The 24,943-nt window shown below is 34.6% G+C and overlaps 5 protein-coding genes and 1 long non-coding RNA gene across 16 annotated transcripts; 2 read left to right on the top strand and 4 right to left on the bottom strand.

Annotated features, from left to right (window-relative positions):
* Nucleotides 1-101: 101 nt before the first annotated feature.
* Nucleotides 102-5,025, bottom strand: LOC128881471 (ankyrin repeat domain-containing protein 13D). Of its 2 annotated transcripts, XM_054132523.1 has the most exons (14): nucleotides 4,741-5,025; nucleotides 3,958-4,093; nucleotides 3,758-3,882; nucleotides 3,636-3,681; nucleotides 3,417-3,560; nucleotides 3,202-3,273; nucleotides 2,566-2,746; nucleotides 2,263-2,488; nucleotides 2,054-2,182; nucleotides 1,822-1,972; nucleotides 1,586-1,747; nucleotides 1,381-1,481; nucleotides 1,203-1,291; nucleotides 102-836 (listed from the first exon to the last, which is right to left on the bottom strand). In XM_054132523.1, exons 1-14 carry the CDS (start codon nucleotides 4,837-4,839, stop codon nucleotides 599-601), a joined length of 1,899 nt encoding a protein of 632 aa, XP_053988498.1. In that variant the 5' UTR covers nucleotides 4,840-5,025; the 3' UTR covers nucleotides 102-598. The 2 variants fall into 2 exon arrangements, with proteins under 2 accessions (XP_053988498.1, XP_053988499.1); XM_054132524.1 differs by lacking the exon at nucleotides 3,202-3,273 and having other exon boundaries at nucleotides 4,741-5,024.
* A 652-nt stretch (nucleotides 5,026-5,677) lies between these two features.
* Nucleotides 5,678-10,809, top strand: LOC128881250 (kinase suppressor of Ras 2). 2 transcript variants are annotated; one of them, XM_054132105.1, is made up of 16 exons: nucleotides 5,678-6,032; nucleotides 6,735-6,875; nucleotides 6,975-7,122; nucleotides 7,201-7,464; nucleotides 7,554-7,707; nucleotides 7,789-7,967; nucleotides 8,049-8,312; nucleotides 8,380-8,519; nucleotides 8,665-8,788; nucleotides 8,877-9,064; nucleotides 9,135-9,311; nucleotides 9,380-9,565; nucleotides 9,649-9,782; nucleotides 9,860-9,997; nucleotides 10,309-10,438; nucleotides 10,540-10,809. In XM_054132105.1, the coding sequence occupies exons 1-16, from the start codon at nucleotides 5,880-5,882 to the stop codon at nucleotides 10,690-10,692; spliced, it is 2,673 nt and encodes an 890-aa protein (XP_053988080.1). In that variant the 5' UTR covers nucleotides 5,678-5,879; the 3' UTR covers nucleotides 10,693-10,809. The 2 variants fall into 2 exon arrangements, with proteins under 2 accessions (XP_053988080.1, XP_053988079.1); XM_054132104.1 differs by having other exon boundaries at nucleotides 5,679-6,032; nucleotides 8,856-9,064.
* A 47-nt stretch (nucleotides 10,810-10,856) lies between these two features.
* On the bottom strand, nucleotides 10,857-12,820 carry LOC128881253 (lys-63-specific deubiquitinase BRCC36-like). Of its 2 annotated transcripts, none has more exons than XM_054132115.1 (7): nucleotides 12,587-12,820; nucleotides 12,070-12,237; nucleotides 11,771-11,975; nucleotides 11,619-11,707; nucleotides 11,438-11,542; nucleotides 11,253-11,355; nucleotides 10,857-11,178 (listed from the first exon to the last, which is right to left on the bottom strand). In XM_054132115.1, the coding sequence occupies exons 2-7, from the start codon at nucleotides 12,181-12,183 to the stop codon at nucleotides 11,033-11,035; spliced, it is 762 nt and encodes a 253-aa protein (XP_053988090.1). In that variant the 5' UTR covers nucleotides 12,184-12,237; nucleotides 12,587-12,820; the 3' UTR covers nucleotides 10,857-11,032. The 2 variants fall into 2 exon arrangements, with proteins under 2 accessions (XP_053988090.1, XP_053988091.1); XM_054132116.1 differs by having other exon boundaries at nucleotides 12,695-12,716.
* Nucleotides 12,821-13,579: 759 nt separating this feature from the next.
* LOC128881254 (uncharacterized) lies at nucleotides 13,580-14,563 on the bottom strand. Its single transcript, XR_008458026.1, has 3 exons — nucleotides 14,458-14,563; nucleotides 14,182-14,383; nucleotides 13,580-14,050 (listed from the first exon to the last, which is right to left on the bottom strand). It is a non-coding gene; the product is annotated as an uncharacterized LOC128881254 (long non-coding RNA).
* Nucleotides 14,469-20,725, top strand: LOC128881248 (E3 ubiquitin-protein ligase TRIM37-like). Of its 4 annotated transcripts, XM_054132097.1 has the most exons (17): nucleotides 14,469-14,600; nucleotides 14,684-14,851; nucleotides 15,226-15,491; nucleotides 15,555-15,765; nucleotides 15,837-16,153; nucleotides 16,237-16,446; nucleotides 16,537-16,716; nucleotides 16,781-16,895; nucleotides 16,960-17,150; nucleotides 17,226-17,553; nucleotides 17,627-17,741; nucleotides 18,396-18,498; nucleotides 18,684-19,198; nucleotides 19,281-19,473; nucleotides 20,060-20,256; nucleotides 20,342-20,417; nucleotides 20,584-20,725. In XM_054132097.1, exons 2-17 carry the CDS (start codon nucleotides 14,783-14,785, stop codon nucleotides 20,618-20,620), a joined length of 3,123 nt encoding a protein of 1,040 aa, XP_053988072.1. In that variant the 5' UTR covers nucleotides 14,469-14,600; nucleotides 14,684-14,782; the 3' UTR covers nucleotides 20,621-20,725. The 4 variants fall into 4 exon arrangements, with proteins under 4 accessions (XP_053988072.1, XP_053988074.1, XP_053988075.1 ...); XM_054132099.1 differs by having other exon boundaries at nucleotides 14,553-14,851; nucleotides 17,229-17,553; XM_054132100.1 differs by having other exon boundaries at nucleotides 14,553-14,851; nucleotides 19,284-19,473.
* On the bottom strand, nucleotides 20,538-24,916 carry LOC128881251 (F-box only protein 21-like). 5 transcript variants are annotated; one of them, XM_054132111.1, is made up of 10 exons: nucleotides 24,564-24,916; nucleotides 23,908-24,183; nucleotides 23,390-23,825; nucleotides 23,173-23,300; nucleotides 22,939-23,089; nucleotides 22,645-22,860; nucleotides 22,484-22,564; nucleotides 22,161-22,395; nucleotides 21,860-22,078; nucleotides 20,538-21,584 (listed from the first exon to the last, which is right to left on the bottom strand). In XM_054132111.1, exons 1-9 carry the CDS (start codon nucleotides 24,728-24,730, stop codon nucleotides 21,903-21,905), a joined length of 1,866 nt encoding a protein of 621 aa, XP_053988086.1. In that variant the 5' UTR covers nucleotides 24,731-24,916; the 3' UTR covers nucleotides 20,538-21,584; nucleotides 21,860-21,902. The 5 variants fall into 5 exon arrangements, with proteins under 5 accessions (XP_053988086.1, XP_053988083.1, XP_053988084.1 ...); XM_054132108.1 differs by having other exon boundaries at nucleotides 20,538-21,780; nucleotides 23,170-23,300; nucleotides 24,564-24,914; XM_054132109.1 differs by having other exon boundaries at nucleotides 20,538-21,693; nucleotides 23,170-23,300; nucleotides 24,564-24,914.
* Between the last annotated feature and the right edge of the window lie 27 nt (nucleotides 24,917-24,943).

The following is a 24,943-nucleotide window of genomic DNA, read 5'->3' as shown; positions in this document are numbered from 1 at the left end:
AAATATTAATCCATTGAGTGCAACTAGATGTTGATGCTAGAAATTTCGGAGAAGTAAATCTAATTCTAGGAGAGAGGACAAACGAATAACTTATCGGAGGCTTGAGAATTACAAGCTTTTTATTTTGAATATTGACAGTCGTAACTTACAGTACGTACTTTCAACAAGAAGAAGTTTATTCGTATTTGATTGGTATTTTGTTTGACCTCGAACATGATTTGAGAGTCAAAGAAAAATGTCCTGACTTTTTTGCCAGAACTATAACTGTAATTTTCAAGACTTCTGAGCATTACGTACCATCATTTTCATACTATTACATATTTCCTTCATATAAAATGTAGCTAAGAAATAAATAACATAAATTAAAATCATGTACTTTCATAGTTAATGCTACGTGATTTTCACCATTCGACCTGTACGCTGTAACTATTTATACCATAATAACAAATGTCTGTTGTAGCAACAGTTTTACTTTACGAATCGTAGGAAATGATTTCTCGTTTGACAGTCTCGATATCGCGCGGCCGGAAGATTTCTCGTGATCGTGGAAGTATAGCTGGATCGAGTTCCTTTCATTACTATTGCACATTTTTAAACTTCACTTGTCTGTCAGAGACAGCTCCAATACTTGCCGGAACGTTTCCTCTTCGAGTAATCGACGCTGTTCTTCTTCTAATTGCTGTTGCTCAGACAATCTTAATGCTAGTCTTAATTGTTCTGTCGTGTCTTCGAGAGCTTCGGGATCCTCTATGTCGCTCGTCTTGTTCGTACTACTCCGGCCACTCGGACATGCAACAGTACTCTCCTGGTACAACGCCAGACTTGCTTGAATAGCTCTGTATTAAACAGAATAGTTAAAATTTATTGTTGTTCGTTAAGGTATCGTACATTAAAAGTACCGTCTAGCACTGTTAGTCTATGTACGTCAATGCGTACAAAAGGTCTGGACTGCCAGAGTGTACGAAAAAATGGGATTTCTAAACAAATGAAAAAGCTATTTTTCTTCAATGCCTAACAAAATATATTTTGGAGTTCTCTTTAAATGAGTATCGTAAGACCAACGTTTGTAACAGGTATCCTTCACCCACCTTCCTGAACATGAATTGTTGAGCAAGAACACATGCAAAATAAACTGTTTAGAACTTTTCAAATCAAAGCAAGATAACCGGAACGGCATTTCTATAAGTATGATGTTTCCATACCTTTGAAGTTGCCTTTCCTCTTCCGTGGTCATGTTAGGTGTCGTTGGCCGTGATGGTTTCTGAGACCTTAACGCTTCCCATATGTCAACCTTAATAGTTCGAATTAGATTAAGTGTTGGAATTTATTTAAATTAATATCTGCTTTGTAAAATATGAACATTGGAAACTTGATACACACCTCGTCACGTTCACTTCCGGCTTCTAGTAAACTCTGCTGAATAGCGAACTGTAATAGATCATCTTCTTCCTCAATACTGAATTGCGTTCTAACCTCAGCACCTGTAAAACAAGTAGCCCTGTTAACGTAGGCTTCCGAGTCTCGAGTCTCAAATTTTATACATCGCTAATTTAGCTAATAGTTACGAGGTATAATGAAATCATACCTAATTTGACGTATCCCATTGGTGCATCAAAACAAGTATCATCGACTAAACACGTCATTCTGTTAGTTTCGAGTAAATGGCCTACATGTGGTACTTCTTGATCCATGCCGAAAATATTTCCAAACGTTATTCTCGCATTTAATATATGAAAAAGAGGTATTTCTATAAAACACAATATAACTATATATTCAAACATCGGTATACCTAATATGTTTTTAAAAGGCTTCAAAATTTACCAATTTTTACGGGAAATCCAGCTGGTAATTGCATTTGAATAAAATCTTTTAATTTTGCAAAATGAGAACTAGATATTGCCATGAGATCGACGATTGGCATAATTTGTTCTTGGAAACTTAATGGATATTCTTCGCTGAGCCACAAAGTCGCCTATACGTTTATTTAATGAATAAGTAATAGACTCCGTTAAAATTACATTCTTATGAAAAATATAATTTCAATATAAATTACCTTAAATTTCTGAATTTTCGTATTTACTTCCTTTGGTCTACCTATGTCTCTTCCGTTTAAATCAACGTCTGGATCAAAATACTCTTCAGCTGTAATGTTAGACGGATTTCCAACATTGTTATATTCTTCCTGAAGCAAGTAATTTAATAAATATAATTCCGAAAGTAACGTACTGTTGATATTAAAAATATTTTTAACAAGAAAGTTACACTAGTAGTTGCACTAATGCAGTTCTCTTGCTGTTGCTCCGCTATGCCGAGAAATGATTGTAAAGGCGTACGTGGAGCGCGAGCCCTTATTTTATCAGGTTCAGATAAATGTTCTAATCGAGTTTTCGTTATTAATTCTACATTACTTGCACTAAAAACTTTACACTCGTGTCCATTTACTACTTCGCTTTTATCAGAACGCCATCCCCACAAGCCAGCTTTATTGCTAATGAAACATAAGAAAACGTTATAAAAAATTCATACCAAACATGAATCTAGCAGTAAAATAGAGAGTATAATTACCGTTCAAAACTAATTTTATCCGTATCTATATATGTAGTAACTATAGGATTTGTTAGTCGAGCTAGTACACCTTCCTCAGAGGGATCCATTAATTGTATATTATCGACGTCTATAAGTTTCATATGTTCAACGTATACTTTTCGTGTTTCGTGATCTACTTCCATCATCGTTGCTCCATCATCTGCATAAATAAAAGTTCTGTTTTTATATTAAAATATTTTTTCGTGAAACTATTACTGAAATAGAACTTATATATTATTCTGCAAACTAAGATTCAAACTAATTAGCGTTATACTTTACCGCTACTAGTTATATAAAATCTAATATCTTTTCAAACATTTTATATTTAAAGATACATGAATATTGAATTACTTACTCGTACAATAATATTAATGAATATATATATTAGAAGCAGTTAATTATATAATTGTGTGACATACACATTTACCATTGCAAGCTTCAATATATTACATAAACTTTTCAAAAACAATGAAAATCAAATAAAGATAATAACAAATTAAAACGAAAGTAAATATCTACATAACAAATCTATTTGACAAGTTTTCATTACTTTGTGGAACTGTATATACTCTAAAGTCTTGTACACCACATTAATTGTAAAAGTAATTCTGTCACCTGACTCTTGTCCCACCATACTGAATACATAACTCCTTTCGCATCTAATTGCCACAGGTACATTTGATGCAGCTTGCATTTAATATACACAATTAAAGAATAAATAAAAGATTCTACTATTAATGTAAAAGGAAAAATACTCAAAAAACCTGAAGATTAAAATAAACTTTGCGTATATCGATACCCATGCATAATAATAATGCGCAAATGCTTACTTTGTCCTTTGAAAACGTAACTGCGATTTCCGCGTTGCCAATTGGTATGATCGAATCCCAATAATGTGGTATCGATTCGCACGTTACTGCCTTGTTTGTATACTTTATAAGTATCGCTAGGACACATTCTAGAGGCAAGAGGAACTAACAATAAGCAAAACGTTAGTTTAAAGCTTGTACTTAAAGAGAACAATAAAAACTGTGAATTTTTCTAATTACCCCAACTAGTAAATTCCCATTTCATTTCTATGTAAAAATCAGGAGCCTGAAAATATTATTTCGTTTTGGTTTATATTCGTCAAAATATCACTACGCTTTCTGCTTTGTTCTAACGAACCCACTTGTTTAAGTTTATGAAGTAATTCTGGAATACCAGCTACCCGATTGCAATATCTTTGATAATCCCTACGTGCTAGCACCATCTGTAATAGCTCAGGATTTCCTGTGCCAACTGCTTCTTGAACCACTAGAAAAATGCAGAAAAATGAAAATGTGTATGATACGCTAATATAAGTATAGTATAACAAATAATTGTACTTACCACTCCATCCTTGAGTATTCTCTGTATTGACATTAGCTTCGTGTTGCAATAATACTCCAACACAATTGATATTACCCAAAGTTACTGCTAACATCAACGGCGTTCGTCCTCTGTTATCACGTTTTTCAATATCATTCTACAGAATGATTCTTTATTAAATATCATTTTTATTTACAATACAATACATTAAAAAATATTTAAAATACATTTTACAAGGTTCATCATTTTTTATGGAATTATTTTACAAGCTATATAGGATCGATCAATGATATATTCAAAGTATAATATCGAAAGTTACAAGTCAGTGAACATTTATGGTTTCTGACATATATGAGGCTTCACTCTTGAAGCTCTCTGACAGCATACCGAATAATGTATTCAAAATAACATATAGAATGTAGTTCATTTCGATTGATTAAAATTAATTCAATAATCCTAAGATTTCCTTAGAAATTCATAGCAATACTAAATTGTTGTCATTCAATATCACGTATATTTACATACGTTAACCGTGTTTGTCGTGATGTAAGGTTTGATAAACGTACTTTCTTATTATTTTTCATTATTATACGTGCAAATTAAATTTTCTCAGTGCCGCTATTATTATCCAATAAATGGAGAGAGAAACAAGATGTAAAGAAAATGTCATTCATCGCGTTTGGTTAGTAAAATGATTCGGAGATAACGAATGTAATTCGCGCTTTTAATAGGACATCTGCTCAATGACAGATACGATTTCTTCGAACGCGTTTCAATAATCGGATGTAATTTTTTCGTACGTACCAGCTTCGAAGATAACTCGTCCTCGAGTTCTACATAGTTGTTATTCCATACGAGCCAGTGCAGCGGATAATTCTTTTGTATCGTATCTATATTCACCATTTCTATGAAGTCCTTCTTAACGCTGACATGCAACACCAGTAATTAAACGAAATTCCACAATTCAAACACACGACACAGAATTTTTGTCAGACGAATATATGACACCGAGTCAGGATATGTAGCGAGTAAATGATCATTACTCATCGACCGGCTGAAACAGCTAGATAAGAAACCCCTAACCACATACAGGGTGCATAAAATGTTGCAAATGGTTATGTAGGTTGTAAACGTTCTCAAAACTACGATCCACCCAACGAGAATATCAACTCTGGTAACATAATCACCTTTGGTTCCTTTTTCAAACCAATTCTTAGATAGTTCGTGGATTCATGGGAGGAAAAAATCACCAGCTTCGGGTACCAATCGCGTGCCAGTGCATTTCGCTGGAATAAATGTGTAAGTAATTCTCTCTTGTATTCTCTGCTTTCGTTCGTCTTAATCATTTCGAATAAATACCAAGGTAACAGTTACGGAATAATATATGTCTTAAATTTGGTATCCAAATAATTCCAGTGATGGGCAAAACCCTAGGCTTCGAATAAACCTGAAGTTTACCGACATGTTTGTCTCGGTTTCTCTTTTGAACATTTTCCAAAGAAAGAAACGAGACAAACACATCGGCAAACTTCAGGTTTATTCGAAGCCTAGGGTTTTGCCCATCTCTGAATAATTCCATAATAAATAGTTTCTAGTAACATAGATCACGGATCGAGATCAGACTTTCAATGGAACACACCCATTATAGGGTCGTGTGAACGTGACCTGCGATTAAATGGAAGCCACGATGACGCGATATAGCGTTTTTACGAACGCGATAGAGTCGTTCGAATGAACGCTCTGAGACCCCGGATTGTTGGGCACCGATTGACGTCACCGATAGGCGGCCAAGATGGTTGTCAATGTTGATAAGTGGTTTGGTTACGCGGAGAGCCAGCGATAAATCCGCGACCGACACAGGTCCCGTGCGACGAGAATTATGCCCGTGAAGTAGGAGAAGGACTCGCGTGCAACAAAACAAGGGACCGTCATTGTGGCGCGGGATGGCGGACAGCGAGGATGCGGAACAAGAGATCCGTCGAGCCTTGGATGTCGTTCAATCCATGATTGACATCTCCGCGGATCGGCTCGAGGGCTTGAGGACCCAATGTTCCACCAGTGCTGAACTCACTCAACAGGAAATTCGTACGCTCGAGGTAATACGAGAAATTGTCCTTCGATTCCTTTCCGTTGTTCTTCTTGCCTCGTTACCTTCGGCCACGATCGCCTTGACCTCGTGAAGGGTTGTTTCGTGTGGTTGTCAACAAGTTGCAAATGCGTTTCTTTATAGACTCGCGTTTCGCACTTGCATGCGCGCGAGTATTTTTACGCCTCTGTTCTGACGTTTACGACCATTTATTATCGTTGCCGTTATTGTTCTTCCACCCTGTATACGGTAAGGCTGATTAACGGTCAGAATACGTTTTAAATATTGATAACTGATACATTGATACTTATACCAGTCGTTGTCGAATGTAAAGAAACTCTGATATCAATTTGACATTCGCCTAATTCCAATTTTAACTGCCTTAACAGTTGTAATTTTATATATACCGAATGGTTTCTCCTTGTACCTTTATGATTGCTACTTTGTTGCCCATCTTATAATCTTGCTATATTATCTCACCAATAAGATCTTATGAACATCATGGTAAAATTAGTGGAAAAAATGAGTCCTGAGAAAATCTTAAAGTACAGATGAAATAATATAAAAAGTTGAGTCCTTATTGTACATTGTTAATGATAAAATTAAAACAGCTTATTATAATTATACATATTTGTGAACATACATATATCAAATGCTGTGCCAAAAGCATGTTATTTTTTCTTGTTGTAAACATAAGTAATATGTATTTCAGGGAAAGCTTATCAAATTATATTCAAAGCAACTAGTAACCAAAGCCAAACTGGCTGTAGAATCATTGCCTGCAGAGATGAGACAATATCCATCACTGCAGCAATGGTTACGAGTAGTGGGACTTACACAGGATTCCATTCAGGTATGAATCATTCTTCCAATAATTTTCATTATCTTTATTTAATAAATTTTAGTACATGTATAGAATTTGGCAGATATTTGCTTTCATAATAATTTTCAGATGGTTTGCTCCAAGGCTAACTCGCTCGAAGCTCTCAAGGAGAAGTCTGAGCATGAGTTAGGTAGTATGTTGGGAGAAAATAATGTTAGACACGAGGAAGAACTTCGTAGACTTTGTAGGGCATTGCACAATCTTCGTCGGTATATGGGTAAGACTTAAACTATATTGAAACATCAAACAATATATTTTTCGTATATATTTTCATTCGATATTACGTCTTATTCAGATGTTCTTTTACGAGGCGATATGGATAATAGCGATATGAACTTGTATTGGGATTCTTGGGATAGACACCATTTACGTACCGGAGCGTCTCCTAGGCCAGCTCGATGTCGTACAACCAGATGTTCTGTTCCTTCAGAAGACAGCATTCCATATCATAACAACAACAATAATCTTAACAGTGATATATTAGCCCAAGCTTCTTCCGTTACGTCTTTATCATCAGCTAGTCCTCCTTCTACCCCTCTTTTACAAAGAACAGGACGCGGTAAGTAACGAATCTTCCCTTTTATTCTTTCACGTTATAAACTATATATAATTATATAATTAATATAAAATGTTCTTGTTTAATAATAGGAATCAAGTTTCCAACAACTCCGCCTCCTTGTAAAAAACATCAAATAGGTTTACAAAATACAATATCGCAACCAGAAGTGTTTCCATTAACTAAGTCAAAATCTCATGAATCACAATTAGCGAACCGTCTTGAAAATGGAGATGCAGCTTCAAGGTAAAACTTTAACTCTCGATAGTTTTTATTTTTATCAAAGCTATGGATAAGCATTAAATATTTTTTTTATTGTTTCTATAGTTGTGGTAATGATTCTGTTGGCCCTGTGGGTAGAAGAAATCGTCTGCCTACAGAATCAGGATCTTGCAGCAGTAATGCAGATATTACAGGGGAAAGTCTGTTACTGAATAGTAGTAGTCCTGTTAAGTCACCACCGTATTCTAGTGCAGAGAGCGATGATAACAGTTTTAAAGGAACAGGTGAGTACATTTCAGTAAACGACCTCTATTCTAAAGGATTCATGTATGATAATAAAAATGTTTTATTCTCATTTCTCACAGTAACAAGTCTTCAAGTGCCAAAGTCACCTCGTACTCCGACTGTAACCCGAGGAATGGGCCATATAATTGCTCACCGCTTTACCAAAACTTTTAAAATGATGACAACATGCGACTATTGCGAAAAGCAAATGTTTATGGACACTGGCTTAAAATGCAAAGAATGTAAATATAAATGTCACCGGGAATGTGAATCCAAAGTACCACCTTCTTGTGGCCTACCTCAGGAACTCATTGATGAGTTTAAAAGATCTTGGCAAGGTGATGGTACGTATAAGTGTTAAAAATTCGTTGATTTCTTCCAACAACTTTTGACTAAAATACAAATTTTTAGGTATGGTAAATGTTTCTCCGATATTAAGCAAACCTGGTATAACATCTCCCAATCACCACAACTCAAATTTATTGAGCTCTTTAAATCGAAGGGATCGAAAACGATCCCATCCACACTCTTCTGTGAACATACCTTTTCAGGTGTGTTGAATATGAGTTCACGTTTCTTTATATTTTCTCTTCGATCAATTTATTCCTTGTTTGTGTCAGAAACACATACCTTGAAGTTAATGTCAAGATGAAATCCATTTAACACTCGGTACTTTACAAATGTATAATTTACCAGGGCGCGGATTCTAGTTCAAATACCTCGAGCTGTAACAGCTCAACGCCTTCTAGTCCAGCTTTGCTACCTGCCAATACTAGCCAAACTCCACAGGCACCTGCCAAACAACAGTTCCACTTTCCAGGTACCAAAATTATTATACGTTGCATTTCATTGTGACATAGAAAAAATTGATCACAATTCACTTCCAGATGTTGTACTCAATGAAAAAGGTGTTACATTAGAGACACATCGACTCGAAGGTACAAATATGTCGAGCGATAGCGAAAGAACAGTGAGTGTTTCTGGATCTGGTAGCGTTAGCACAGATTCCGAACGAACACCCGTTAGGGTTGATTCGCAAGATTCTCAAGTCTCCGATGGAGAACCAGGAGACAGTCGTTGGCCACGACAAAACAGTGTACGTAACTTTAATGTGACGTTTGCATTGAGTGATTCGTCATCGCATCTAAATAAGATTATCGTTATAGTTATCAATGCGAGAATGGGACATTCCTTATGATGAATTGAAAATTGGAGAACCTATAGGTACTGGAAGATTTGGTACAGTGTACAGAGGTTATTGGCACGGTAATGTTGCGATTAAAGTCTTGAACATGGACTATTATTTAGATGATGATAAAACGTTGGAAGCATTCAAGTTAGAGGTACAATAAATGCATTTCTTAAAACCGTAACGTTCACGATTTAAATATATTTACGTTAAAATTTATAGGTGGCTACATTCCGAAAAACTAGACATGAAAATCTAGTTTTATTTATGGGAGCTTGCATGAAGCCTCCTCGCTTGGCAATAGTGACTAGTATGAGCAAAGGCATGACTCTTTACACTCACATTCATCTACGTAAAGATAAATTTAATATGAATAAAACTACCATCATCGCTCAACAGATTTCTCAGGTATATACATGTAAAGAGCATTGTATAATTTTTTAACAAATTTTGAAAGAAACGAGATATGAAACGTGCCTCTTATTACTTAGGGAATGGGATATCTTCATGCTCGTGGAATAATTCACAAAGATCTCAAGAGCAAAAACATATTTTTAGAAAATGGAAAAGTTGTCATAACCGATTTCGGTTTATTCAGTGTTACAAAGCTTTGTTATGGAAACAGGTAAAACTTTCTATTTAAACGAGCATATTTAGTGCAAATCGTAAGTCTAAATGTTGCATCCTTTATTTCTTGTACAGACAAGGAAATGCATTGAGTATACCGCCTGGCTGGTTATGTTATTTAGCTCCTGAAATTGTTCGACGACTGAGACCGCAACAAAATCGGGATCAGGAAGAGTTACCTTTTACAGAGGCTTCCGACGTGTATGCATTTGGGTTAGTACACAATTGACACAAAATATAACTTTACTTTGTAAGTATAATTGTATAATACATTGTATCCAAAAGATTTATTTTTCTTCGAAATTCTTTCGTTTTGAGTAAACCTTTTCGGTAGGTATCAACTCAGGAATAATCTTGCTATGTATATGTACTATTATATTGTATCTTTTCTATTCATGACAAAACTTTTTAGCATTTGGTTTTCAACATACAACGTTTCAAAGTAACATAAACATTGAGTGTAATATAACAAGTATTCGAAGTATTTTTGTTTAATGTATCTAAAAATACGTGTCCTATCATAGGACCGTGTGGTATGAGCTTTTATGCGGAGAATGGCCATTTAAAGGACAGCCTCCCGAAGCAATCATTTGGCAAGTTGGAAAAGGAATGAAGCAAACGTTAGCTAATTTACAAGCCTCTCGTGATGTGAAGGTATATTATATTGATTATAATTCTTTGACGTCTTCGATCTTATTCAAATTTCATAGTTTCTATAATCTTATAATTTTGACTTTTTCTTCACATTTTTATAGGATATCCTAATGCTTTGCTGGTCATACCATGCAGAAAATCGACCCGATTTTGCAAAATTGTTAACTACTCTGGAAAAGCTGCCTCGCAAAAGGTTAGCACGTAGTCCTTCTCATCCTATACATCTTTCTCGTTCTGCAGAATCCGTGTTTTGAATACATTTAAGTCTATTTAAATACACTGTTGTTCTCGTAGTGTAAATATAGAACTGTGCAATTATTGCCAGAACTTTGTTCGTGAAAGGTAAAAATAAAAATAATCACTGAAAGGTTCGTTTGTTTGTTTTTATTTGGTTAACAAAAAAAAATCTCGTGAAAAATTGAACAGTAAAGAAACTCGTTATATTTTGTTATTCTAAGTAACTTTACATTCTGTACGTGGAACTTGTTTTCACCTTACACAATAATAAATTGTATGCAACTTAATATACTTATGTTTATAATACACGAGGAAAAAGGGCGTAATACTTATTTTTATTTTTGAAACGAGACATTTTTATCCATTGTACATGTTTTGTAATTCCTGCAATTGCTTTCGAAGGTAAGCAGCGCGTAATTTGTTTAAAGCTATCCTTCTCTCAAATGTCAGTACCAAAGGCTTCGTGATTATGTCGGTTATGTGAGCCAATGTACGTGTTCTTACTGTAAATAATAATCGTGATCATTCTCTCTTTGTCACAATGGAAACCGCCAAATACTAAAATAATTAAACTAACCAGCATTATTATATATACTGGTGAGAATATCATGATGATCTTTACATGTTTCCGCCATTTCTTCTTCTTCTTGAACCAAAATTTTTGGTAAATCCGTCATTGTCTAAACCATGTATAGGAATTAAATATGTAGGATTGAAAATTACATGTAGAGCTAGTTATAAATGTATTATTTAAAAATGTACCTTTAAACAATTATCCGATATCGGAGACGTTTGTACAATTTCTAATGGAATCTCTTTTGACTCTCCATTATGTGATTGGAAGCAAGTTAAAAAGATTTCTTGCTCCTATAACATATTATTAAAATAAGCAAAATAAATTAAATGTACCATACCAGTTCAATAACTTTCATTCAACATTTACCTTAGACTCTTTGCTTTCTGAAAATACTGAAAATATTAGTCCTACAAAGTTACAATCCATAGTCTGATAGGTGGCTTGAGTCCCAATATCTAAAAAGATGCTTTTATTATAAACTTACAATTTGTTTTTGTAACTATAGAAGTAATACTTACCGAGATGTGAGGGACAAACCGTTATGTGTGGATGCGAATGATACCACCCAAGAACATGCACAGGACGGTTTAGTTGAGCTGTCAATTTATCTGCTTCGCTGACAGCTTTCATTAATTGTTCTGGCGAAATTTCAACTCTATCTTTTTTTTTATCCAAACGTCGTAAAATAGTAACAGCTACGAGTTTTGCAACACCATTTACTATCTAACATAAATTAATACTAAAGCAATAGATATGTGTTTGTGTAGACAAAAGATATGTAAAATTCTAGAGTAACAAAGTAAACTTATGTACATACATCCCCAATCAATAGGCCCATTACTTCAAAACTTTCTGTCGACAAGGCATGCTGTAAACACACCATGTATACATCGGTTTGTAATTCTACTTTTACCAGTGGTGATGCAGCCATTACGTAAGTTTTTGTTGTAAATGTAATTTAATATATACAGCCAAAATTGTAAATCTAAAATCAATTATAAAATTCATTAATTCAACGTATACTAAACTAACCGAAATTTTAATAAAAATGCGAGACTATGTTAAGAAGTAGTCACTTTTAGATAATATATATTTAATTAATATTATAAGTCCTAGAAAGATAGAGACCATATAACCTCTAACGCTATTCACATTAACGCTTTAATTTACATTTAAGATCAATTATCATTCAATTATTATTGCTGAAAAGGTAAATCTTCTAAACAGATATTTTTTAAACACTTTCATCAGATAATAAGAATGTCATTGTGTTTTATTGATATCCCTATAAAATTGAAACATTCGTGTTCTAAAGATGTAATCCATACACATACATCTATTTATGTATAAACAATATATCAGCAAAACGAGATAATGTTATTTAAATACTCCAGTAATTTTTTCCTATACTTAATATAAATAATATTTCATGAAACATCTACACCGTTCAAAACAACTGTCACTAATTATGACGATGTCCAAATGTTATCCTATATTCATCCGATCATACTAAATATTTTATGTACTTTGGCCACGGACATAGGAATACAGGGAACGGGTATAGACTGGCAAGGAACGTGGTGCAGTATGAAGCTAAGAGGGAAGGCACATCGGCCATCTTACGTTGCCAATTTACAGCAGGAAATTTAAATAGGATTATAATTAAAAATATGGTTATATATTTGAAACTATATTTTTAGAAATTCAACATTTGGAATATCTAATTTTTGTTATAGTTTATTAATTTCTGTAATCTTCATTTTCTGGCACATTTCCCATTAACTTTCCTTCATTTCCTGCCACACTTCCCTTTATTGTCCTTTCATTTCCTGATACATTTCCCATTAACTTCCATTCATATCTGCGACATTTCCCTCAAATTTCCCTTCATTTCCTGACATATTTCTATTTAATTTCCCTCTATTTTCTGGTACACGAGAAATTCATGGTACGTATCGGATTTTTGTCAAAATTTTACTCCTGGTATCAGAAGAACATGATATGCGAAAAGATGGCACGTCTGCGCCTACGGACAGGCAACCGGCCCGACATATCTGTCAGTACAGGTTGCCTAATTCAAGGGGCCATATTTTCGGTACATTTCGGAATTCTGGCCAATTTTCCATTTTGGCCAAGTCAACAATGTTGCAAATTGCTCCTCTCGAAACTTCCACAATGTTGCAAATTGCTTCTCTCGAAACTTCCACAATGTTGCAAATCGCTTGGTATCAGGATCACATGATACGCGAAGAGGTGGCACGAAGGAAATATGGATAGGTATGTTTTGGGAGTGAATTGCAATAAATAAGATGTGTTTCTCCTTCAATGTATATTTATTATAACATGTGATGTAGTGATACAGAAGAATTAGGGTGATTTGATAAAATATTATAATAGTTTAGGTCGTCTCATAACTTTGAAAACTTAAAATTTATATCTTATCATGTGTACATGTTGTCAGGATGCGTCAGAAGTTGTTACGATGTGTGAGGAGGTGTCATGAATTGCCCAAAAGTGAATGAAAAGTTCATGTCAGTAACTGGTGAAACAAATTAAGTGACACCAAGGATGTGCCCCTCCTATGCGGCGACGTATACTAGCCGGTTCAACGGCTCGGTTGCCAGTTTGTAGGCGCAGATGTGCCCCTGTTATGCGGCAACCTATACTAGCCGGTTTGTCGGTTCGGTTGCCATTTCGTAGGCGCAGAGGTGCCCCTGCTATACGGCAACCTATACTAGCCGGTTTGTCGGTTCGGTTGTCATTTCGTAGGCGCAGAGGTGCCCCTGCTATGCGGCAACCTTAAATAAAAAAGATAGCAGTTATCTCAATTGTTGGAATATGAGAATGAAATTTTCAGAGTATATTACACAATATATATATTCTATAATAAATATATTGTGTAATATATTATACAATAACTTTCGCTTACTCTAGACTACTCCGAAAACTGCTTTTAAGAATAAATGAATGAGGTTCTTGTCGGAAACCAACGAATAGGGGATGCGCATTTAGCCATAGACTATAGATTCTATACAGATGTCTAGGGGTCTCATGAATTCGCAATGGCAACGTAATATGGTGAACATGGCTTCACTCCGGGTTCAGCTATGCCCGGTTCCTATATTCCTATGCTACGGAAGTAATACAGAAATATATATTTGAAAGAAATGGTCTAACGGGATTAAATCTTTCCTACACTGCTTACCATAGAATATTTTTACTTCATGGCAAATCATCACTCATGACGTATACCAACCATCGTATACGAATCATTGTCGTGAGTCAAGAGCCATGACAATATTGTATACTCCGCTACAAATTTTTTAGAGTACCTGAAAAGCATTTCGTGTATGTCTGACTAGTTTATAAATAACAATTGTTAATAATGAACACGTTTTGGAAATAACATTTTCGATAAATTGGTTACATAGTTGAACGCCACGAGATGAAATGTCGGAGATCCGCGTAGCTTTGAGTGCTGCTGATACATCTAACGATCGATAATATCCAATTAAATTTTTTATTAATAAATGTCAGACAGGATGGCTAATAGAGAAACATCTATTAATTCGAAAAACTCGGATGATCACAGTGTCGAGGTTTGTAAATATCCAATATGATATTTATATGTCAAAACTGTATTTGATGATGTGGAATGCAGATACATATTTCTTGGTGCCCCATTTTATTTGTTTTATGATATAGTAATAACTACGAAGAAATGTTATAACTCGTTAGAATGCTATTTACTTCTTAGTCAAATATAGCATTTTTAAGCAGAACCATTTAGAGAGTTGAAATACAGAAAATTCGTTACACATTCCTATAGAATTATAGATCATTCACTTTGAAATTTGTTTTGGATTAAAAATACGAATTACAATTATTTCTAATATTCATCTTTCTTTTTCTATACATCTGTAAGACTCAAAGATGTACCTCATATTGTTACAAGTTCTTAATTATATTTTAGACACTGGCAGAAGTTTTTCGATGTTTCATTTGTATGGAAAAGCTTAGAGATGCCCATCTTTGTCCTCACTGCAGTAAATTGTGTTGCTACACCTGCATTAGGCGATGGCTTACAGAGCAGCGGTCTCAATGTCCACACTGCCGAGCTTCTTTACATTTACACGAATTGGTAAATTGTAGATGGGTAGAAGAAGTGACACAACAACTTGATACACTTCAAGCTGTGAGCATATCAAACTCTAGGCATGATGACTCCAATAGAGACAGGTATTTCCTTTGTAACTTGGAGTTTGCAATAATTTGTATCATTGTCTATGTATTCTTTTGCAGGTGTACTATGCATCACGAGAAGCTATCCGTCTATTGTTGGACCTGCCGTAGATGTATATGTCATCAGTGTGCTTTATGGGGTGGCACCCATTCAGGGCATACTTTCAAACCATTAGAAGAGGTCTATGAACAGCATGTCACACAAATAAAAGCAGAAGTAGGACAGTTGAAACGAAGGTTAATGGAATTGATAAGTCTTGTTCAAGAAGTGGTAAGTACAAATTTTATATATGGGATTTAGAGATTCTCTAATCGTCTCTTATCTTGTATCTGATCTTTTAGGAACGTAATGTCGAATCTGTAAGAGCCGCAAAGGATGAGAGAGTTAGAGAGATCAGAAATGCGGTTGAATTGATGATAGCGCGTTTGGATTCTCAATTGAAAGCTAAACTGTTAACGTTAATGGGTCAAAAGAATTCTTTAACATTAGAAACGGAACAATTGGAAGCTTTACTGCAAGAAGTGGAACAGCAGTTGCATACTTGTACTCGTTCCGAGCTTATTATCAAAAGTGCAGACCTCTCGCGAATGATACATCAAGTGAGAAAGAAACCAATGACGAGTTTCGTGACTGCGCCTGTTCCTGCGGACTTTCATAGGTGAACCATTGATCCTATGTATTTTAATTTACAGCATAACGTCATATATTTACAGACAAACAATCATCTATTCATTATTGTAGCGAAATTGTACCTGGTTACGATAGCGCAACATTTGCAATGCAAAATTTTACTCAACTACAATTGAAAGCAGATCCAGTTTATTCCGCGCCTTTACACGTTAACGGATTATGCTGGAGATTAAAAGTATACCCCGATGGAAATGGCGTTGTACGTGGAAATTATTTGTCCGTTTTTCTAGAGTTAAGCGCTGGTCTACCGGAGACATCTAAGTACGAAAAATATTTTTACTTCTTATTAAGTAGTCCGTCTTTTTGATTCTCTAATTAACGCTTTTTTGCTATCACAATTCTATTTATCAGATACGAATATCGAGTTGAAATGATACACCAAGGATCTCGTGATACAAGTAAGAACATCGTTAGAGAATTCGCATCTGACTTCGAAATCGGCGAATGTTGGGGTTACAATAGATTCTTCAGATTAGATTTACTTGCAACCGAAGGATATTTGAATACAGAATTGGACACTCTCATATTGCGGTAAAATATTAAGAATTCTTTTTATCTTACATATTGAGCGTTATAATATAAAAATGGGTGACAGGTTTCAGGTACGGCCACCGACGTTTTATCAGCGTTGCAGAGATCAACAATGGTACATTAGTCAATTAGTTACTGTCCAAAATCAATATGCCACGCAAATTAATGAACTGAAAGAGGTAACGTCTGTATTCAAACATTTATAGCCACGCATTTGTGCGTAACTGAAATATTTATTCGCAGCGTTTGGCGATAGAAATGTCTCGGAGTGCTATGGCAGCAACCAGAGTACCTAGTGGAGCTACGTTATGCGGACCAACGTCGAATGTAACGCCTTTGGTAATGCAGCAACAGTCGCAAGCTGCTGGAGATCCATTACATAGCTCCAATTCTACTCGTTCGATAGAAACGTATCCAAACGGCACATCGACAAGGTGAATCGTACTTTTTTTCGTATAAAACAACATACTTTGTATAAAAACAATATACTTTAACACCTATTGTTACAGCAGATCAGTACAAAATGTCCTTCCTGGTGGAAATAACAATAGCGGAATGTCAGGAGACCAATTAATGCCTATGTGCGAATTGGTAGAGCTTTCAGATATCCGTCCACTTGGATCCTCGTCGACGTTATCCTCCATCTCGTCGAAAACGAGTTTAAAGCAACATAGAGTGAAACCTGAATCGCCCAATCTGCATGGTACGAACGATGGTTCTTCTGGAGATTGTCAAACTACTGGAGCTCATTCTCCATCTCCATCGTATTCTTCACCAACGGTGCTCAATCAGCAACCATTGCCTCTTTTGTTAAGTAGCAGCAGTAGCGATAGCGGAGTAAGATCATTCGACCAGTGTTTCTCGCAGTCCAATCTAGAATCTAGAATATTAATACCTTTATCTGCTTCAGGAATTAAGCGAACACGATATATATTTGGACGACTGTGATCATAACGAGCCACACTTAACGCTTCTAGATGACAATTCTAACGACGAAAATGACGTGGACGATGAAACCATGTCAGGTACGAATTGAATTCTCTAGATTGTTCGAATCCATTGAATTTTATACTATGCAATGATAGATAAATTATTAAACTCAAATTAGCCACGCGAACGATGCTTTAGTCTTTATGACAACTGTTCTATCGTATTTAAAATTCGATATTCGGAATACTTAGTATATAATTTTGCATTTGAAAGTACAATGTTACGTAGTAACGCCATACCATTAAATTAGGTACAAGTTCGAACAGAGGTTCTATAAATATGCAGAGACGTAGACAGCGGGAATGCAAGTTAGATAAAGGTGTCGAAAATGAAAATCCCACGAATGAGAAGCCAGACGAAAATTTTATGAAAGAGAATCCTACTTCCCATACTCCTGATCAGTTTCAAGCAGTTTCATAAAACAATCTTTTGTCTATTTTCGAATTAATCTCCGTCTTCTTCTTACGTTCGGTTTTACAACAAAAAATAAATATTTCCGTACATGTACTGTAATAATCGGAGTCCCAGAAAAACTTTAATTGAAAGACACGTTTCATTAAATCCGAAACAACTATTTAACCATGATCTAATTTGCGTTATTCGCAGTAATATCGTTTTTTCCAACATAACAAAAATGTTTAGCTTCTTATATTCGTTCATTTATTTATCAATGATAACTATACTTTCAGGAGAAAACGATGTAGAGGTTGCAGAATCGTTAACACCATGGATTCAAAACAAACAACGTACAAAGCAACAAAACAATCGAGACAGTACAGGAGATGCTTGCAGGTACCTTCAGAAAAAAAATATAAAATTATAATACATTACTAAGTTGCATTTATAGATAAATACCAAAGCTCGCATGATATATTCGGTAATTGCGTAATGACGAAACCCTTCTATTTCACTTCGTCGTTGAATACAGAATACATATACACGATGATAACGTAAACGATCTTATTTTGCCATTACAGATTGCGCGGCAACGATAGCCTGGAGGATGAAATTATGTTATTGCATTTATTTGAAATGCAAGATCGAAACTCCGCGTGGACGTCATTATGTTTCAATCAACACGTGGATGATACCAGCGATTCAAGAACCTCTTTAACGAATCTACAACATCATAATTCTAGCCCGTTGCATTGCAACGCCACACTGCCAACTCACGGATCGTCTTCATTCTCGCATAAACACCACGAACTCGACACTGCGTGTACCGAGCAATTTTCTGATAAACGTTCCACGTGTCCCTCGCACCTTTGTCAGCCGCAGATTCTGTGCGGCGGTCGACCCAAGCTGGGCCAACTATCTAACATCTGTCAGCAAGATGTTTCCGGATTAATAGCTTGCGGAAGTCAGACGAGGTCTGAACCCGCTACACGTTCGAACTCGATAGATTGCGAGAAAGATCTTCCAAAGATATCTGTAGTTAATAGAATTAACCACGAGGTGGAGACATCCAGGTCGGACTTGATAGTGCCAAATGGTAACCGAAACGCCGAAAACTTATCGTAATTGTAATTTATCGCATTTGTCTGTACAATGACACGAAACGTATAAATTTTCAGTAGTATTGGACAGCAATAAAATTGTGTCCAAACACTTATTGTCGCGACGGCAGTCTTCGCCGTCATCTTCTGCCAATGTTAGCGTGATAAGCAATGAAAATAGTAAGGTGTTCGAATTCGAACAATTACTAGAAACCATTCAATTGTATCCGATATCTCAGAAGGACACTGCCAGTTGTTTCAACAAATTAAGGTACGAATTTTACTTTAAAGGGGTTATGTCACCTTGAAGGTGATGAGATAGACGATCTCTTCTCGAATTCTTTTTATAACGATATACCATACGCCCGGAGAAAATCAATTGTTTATTGTGAATGTAGTATATAATAATCTTCGGAATGAATTTTTTTTACGTATACATTAGATGCGAGCTAAGAAAATAGCGAGACTTCAAACTTGAGCAGTATTATTTTTGAATGTATTCTCTATCGTATGACTTACGGAATTTTTAAAATTCAAAAATTGTAGAAATTATAAAGTATTAAAGATATTTGAGAGATAACTGAAATAAAATTTGTTTTTCTTTATAATTCAAGCATTGGCTTTATTACCATTCATAGAAAACATAATATTATTTATACATAAAAGTTTCATTTTTGCAATATCGAAAATGCTGGAATTATCAAGAAGAATTTTTGTCATTGCTACAATTTATTCCAACTACCATCTAATGCACAAGAGAAATTTTAATTATTTTTTCCGTAAAGGTGACGTAACCCCTTCAACTATTCGTAAAAAAAATTGCAAAAATTGATACGTTGTTTAAATATTATTTACAGAAAAAATGTTTCATCTGAAGGAAAAAGTAATGGATGTACCACTGCCACTATCAAATCAGCTGCGCTTTCGTCAGGTGGGTGCGTTTCGTGGCTGCGTCACGATATTGCATCGCCGTCTACGAGCAACGCGACAACTGATACCGTACCGAGTCCTAACAATTACAGTTGGGCTCCTGCGTTGTATCAACATAAACACAGTAAATAAAATTTACATTGTAGAAACAATTAAAAATCTCTATGATACAAAAGCATTGAAACGACGTTCTTAAATGTCAATCTCAGGTCAAAAGAGCGTTTTGGAGGTAACTATACAACCATCTTCTAGCGATAATACTTCCAACAAATCTACTACGGAAAAGTAAGTAGAATTTGATGTTTATCGGTAAAGTATTATTCACGGTTGACATATATAAATGTTTAATAATTTAAGTACTTTCTTAACAATGTATCGATTACAGAATTATATAATACAGAATACTTATAAACGTAACATTAAATTATTATTATTATTATTACTATTACAGGTCACTAGAAGAAACTCACTCATCGAGTTCTCCTTGAATTACATCCGCTGTACTTAATATTACAATATTACAAGTGTACTGTGATTTTTTGTTCATCTATACGTTAATTGTTCTTATTAGAAGTGATAAAAAGAAAAGTAAAAATACTCAGATTACAGATCTGATATACTTGAACGTATTATCATAAGTGGAACTATCTATTGAAGTAATTGTCTTATAACAGGTACAAAACGATATTTAAAAACATAAGATATAACATACCGCGCGTATATTTTGTAATAATTTTACGATAATTCACTGCTCGTTATGACACAATTTTGTTATTTTAATTAGATGTTAATAGTTGTCAAAACGTGGATCAATATGTTTCAGATCGAGAAAAGCATACGTAAAAACATATGACTTCGGTATCATTCCATACCATGTAATTTACATTATTCATCACTGTTCGTTAGACACATATGCTACTTTTTCGGTAAATGTTCACTTATTTAGATTTGAATATTAATATATTATATAGAATAAAAATACTCAAGAAGTTTGCTTTATTTCTTCGAATGGTAACGGTATTGCAAATATTATGAAAACAAATTTTGTACTATTTATATGTGATTGCTTTCGATTATACGTTAGTCGAGCACAGCCTGCGATAGTGAAATCGATTAAAGACCACACTTAAATAAATATATTTCATTGGTACTTTTTATTGTGTATTTAAACCATAACTAATTTATGTAAAACTCTTCCCGATCAAATCACGTTTTCGTCTACTATCCATTAAAAATTTAAATACTTGAATAAGAAGTATAAATTGATTAGTACACGGTACTTACGAACATAACGTAGTGCCATCATTAAAGCGTTGATCACCCTCTCATCCTTATTACAGATAATATATTCATATGCATCTATATCACATATGAACGAGTTAGAAGTCAGAAGGTACTCTACGTTCTCTGGACGATTATATAGCATTATTAATTCTATATAATAAGCGTTATCTGTAATCAGTAGTGTGTTTCTTTTCTTAACCCATTACAATTAATAACCTATAACTCCTGAGTTTTCAATAACATGTACACAGAAAGATTTTACATTCTTTGTTTTTCCCTATTTAGAAAAATACAGGAATTTATTTAGAACGAAAGATTATATTTGACGAAACGCGAAAATTAAAATGTTTATTTTTATCCTTTCCTGTTATGAAAATATGACTTCTTATCATTCATCCCACAATAGGTTATACGGAAATGAACATTTCCTCTATGAGCGTTACCTTGTATTCCAAGTAGATAAGGAAGCTGTTGCATAGTATCATTTTACATATCACTTTGCATATATGTAGCAAGTAATTCGTTGCGGACTTTTTCATCTTCTGGGTACTCTCGCGCTGTTTCTTCGTTCGGTATATAATGAGTACCATTAAATTTGCAGAAGTATCTACCAATGGCATCATTATTTATCCATCCTGGTTGCGGAGCCAGAGACAGGTTTTCTAATAAAAACAGAAACTCAGGTATTCCATTGAAACGGCTTATTCCTTATCGCTTATAAATTAAATATAAAATCAGTATTACCTTCAACCTCAAACCGACACGATCCATCGTCTACATATACAGTATAAACTTTTTGATCTCGGCTGGTGATACACCTTAGATCACTTATTTCTAGTTGATTCATAGACGACGGGGACATACTATCACGTGCATTCCATCCTCTTATCACGCAATGATACCCATATACTTTGTGCCTCATTATCAGTCCTACTGCATATGTTATACCTGGCACTCTTTTCTTAGGTTCCACTTCTCTCTAAAAATGTACACAACGATTTATTATTCTAAGTGGTAATTGAAATATTAACATGGTCCTATGAAATTATTAAAATAATTATTCATACCTCTCGTGGTAAATGTGTTTGGCGTTCCTGAAGTAACCGTAAAATAACATTTGCTTGCCTTTTCGCTATTACTTCTGAAGTCTACAAAATTTTAATACAGTTTTAAATGAAATTCGCAGACAATTTTGTATAACATATAGCATCAACGATATGAAATATACCTTCGAGTCTCTTATGTTTTCTAATATTTCCACTAGTTCCGTTACGTCCATATTCCATAAGATATATGTACGAACTAACTTCGAAATTATGCTCGCATCATTAGGGAATATCATATGTTGAAATTGAAGAGCAGAAAGTAATCTTGCAGTTCTGTGTAAATCATGAGTGTGTTGTCTGGAGGCAAATTCCAAATTATTTGCCATTCTGCTTACTACCTGTTAAAAATTACAGGTGAGTATTACAGTCGAAGAAGCATATGGAATAATGTTTTGTTTATTTAAAAATGTACAAACTTCTACAGCTGTTGCCGCCGTATGAATATTATACTTCTCTATCGGACACTTTGAAACCACACCAATCCTAGGACAACTTTTCTGAGTTAAAAATTGACCACCATTGAAAACATCGATATAAAAATTCTCTCCACCTTCCGATCCGGAAACACTAAAACGAAATATAACTTATTGTTAGATAAAATATGAAATTAAATTACTGTTAAAAAAATTGTTAAATCGAAAACTTACTACGATTCCTTCCATCGTAACAGAAAATGGGATGGAAAGTTAACGGGTTCGCAATGGATACCCAATCTACGAGCAACACTTTCGAATACTATCGCTAGAGTTACGGGAATTCCACGTCTCTGTTCTAAAACCTACTCCAACAAATATATCATTGCTTATATAAACATAAATTATACTTGAAAATTATTATGAATTTCTATGGTTATAATTTATAACTTACACAATCTATAAATGAATTTTCAGATAAATAAAACATCTCGCTATTTCCAGAAAATCCTAATTTTTGGAATAATACTTGGCACAATGCATCTGTTATTTGTCTTGATTCCGTAACGTTCCATTGATTATCGTCGATAATATTATTTTTCCAAACATTAAATTGATCTGCTGAAGTCGAAAATATGGAGTGATTCGGGTACTGTTCTCTAAGTACTTCTTTAGTTTGGTCTGCTATATTATCTAATACTGATGATATATATGAGTACGATATATGTTTTTCTGGTTGACTCCATTGAGCTACAATGACTGCTCCCCGTTCCAAAGTTTGTTCCTTTGGTGGTAAGGACGTAAACTTTTTCCATTCGTTCCTCAATTGACAGTGTTTTAAATATCGAATAACTTTAAGAGCATAATACCTATGCGTTAGATTGCTACTTCTAGAAATATATATGACATGAAAAATTATTAATCAATACTACAAAGTCTCAAAATATCACATCTGATGAAAGTAATACTTACATAGCGGGTGCTTTGATCAAGCTGAAAAGTTCATCTACAAGAAAGTGATAAGCTAATGGATGAGCACCTTCCTCCACAAGAAACAGATGATCGAACTCCTTAAACACGGAGTTTGGTAATAACAGATGCTTTTTATAGTGTTTACTAGACATCAATGATAGATGATAAAGCAACTTCATTCTGCTGTTTAAACTAGCTTTAGCCTCGTCCCTCCAGTTTATCGTTGAACTATCTACTTCATTATTTGTTTGATAAACTTCTTTCAAAAGTGGCCATCTAAGGTTTTCACAAATGAAAAAAATAGCATATATTATTTTTATTATTAAAACATTCTCATATTAAAGCACGGTTTTCAATATGTCCATTTTTTTATATAACATAAACATAACAATAACATAAAAATATGTATACGAATGATGCTTATACGTCGTTATGCACACTCTCTATGAAACGAGAATATTATACGACGTATTAAAATAGCAATCTGCGTTTTAGTTAATTAGGTAAATAAAGCATTAAAATGTCGTGTTTACTCCGAAGATTACTAAGAATCTCACGATACACCAAATAGACAAAAAGATATTAACGGTCGTTTAAGAGTCAACAAAGCGTGTAATATTCAGTGAAATTATTTACTTCATCGTGAATAAACGTACCTTTGAAAAAATTTCGTCCTCCAAATCTGATTATTGTTATTGACATTTCTATATAAACTTTTGCACGTTGAACTGAAATTAACCACGTCCAAAAAACCGAGTAGTCTGTCTTCTAAGATGCATATGATTATATCTGCAGGTAACAAGTTTATTGTAACCTTTGCCATTTTTTGTAATTCAGAAGTGGAATCCGATTGAAAACAACAAGTAGGAAATGAATTATCTATCCGTAATGTATAACTGTGATATGGAGTGAGACACGTATTCGATTTGCATTTGTCATCAAATCACACGAATGTCAGTAGTTGCTGTTGAGAATCAGATGTTGACGTTTTTAAGTTGCGAGTTGCGACGAGCAATGAGGAAACTACGCATACTAT

The sequence above is a fragment of the Hylaeus volcanicus genome, chromosome 8 (assembly GCF_026283585.1).
Source record: "Hylaeus volcanicus isolate JK05 chromosome 8, UHH_iyHylVolc1.0_haploid, whole genome shotgun sequence".
Classification (NCBI taxonomy): domain Eukaryota; kingdom Metazoa; phylum Arthropoda; class Insecta; order Hymenoptera; family Colletidae; genus Hylaeus; species Hylaeus volcanicus.
The sequence above is the reverse complement of the archived record's forward strand: the minus strand, read 5'-3'. Positions and strand labels throughout refer to the sequence as shown.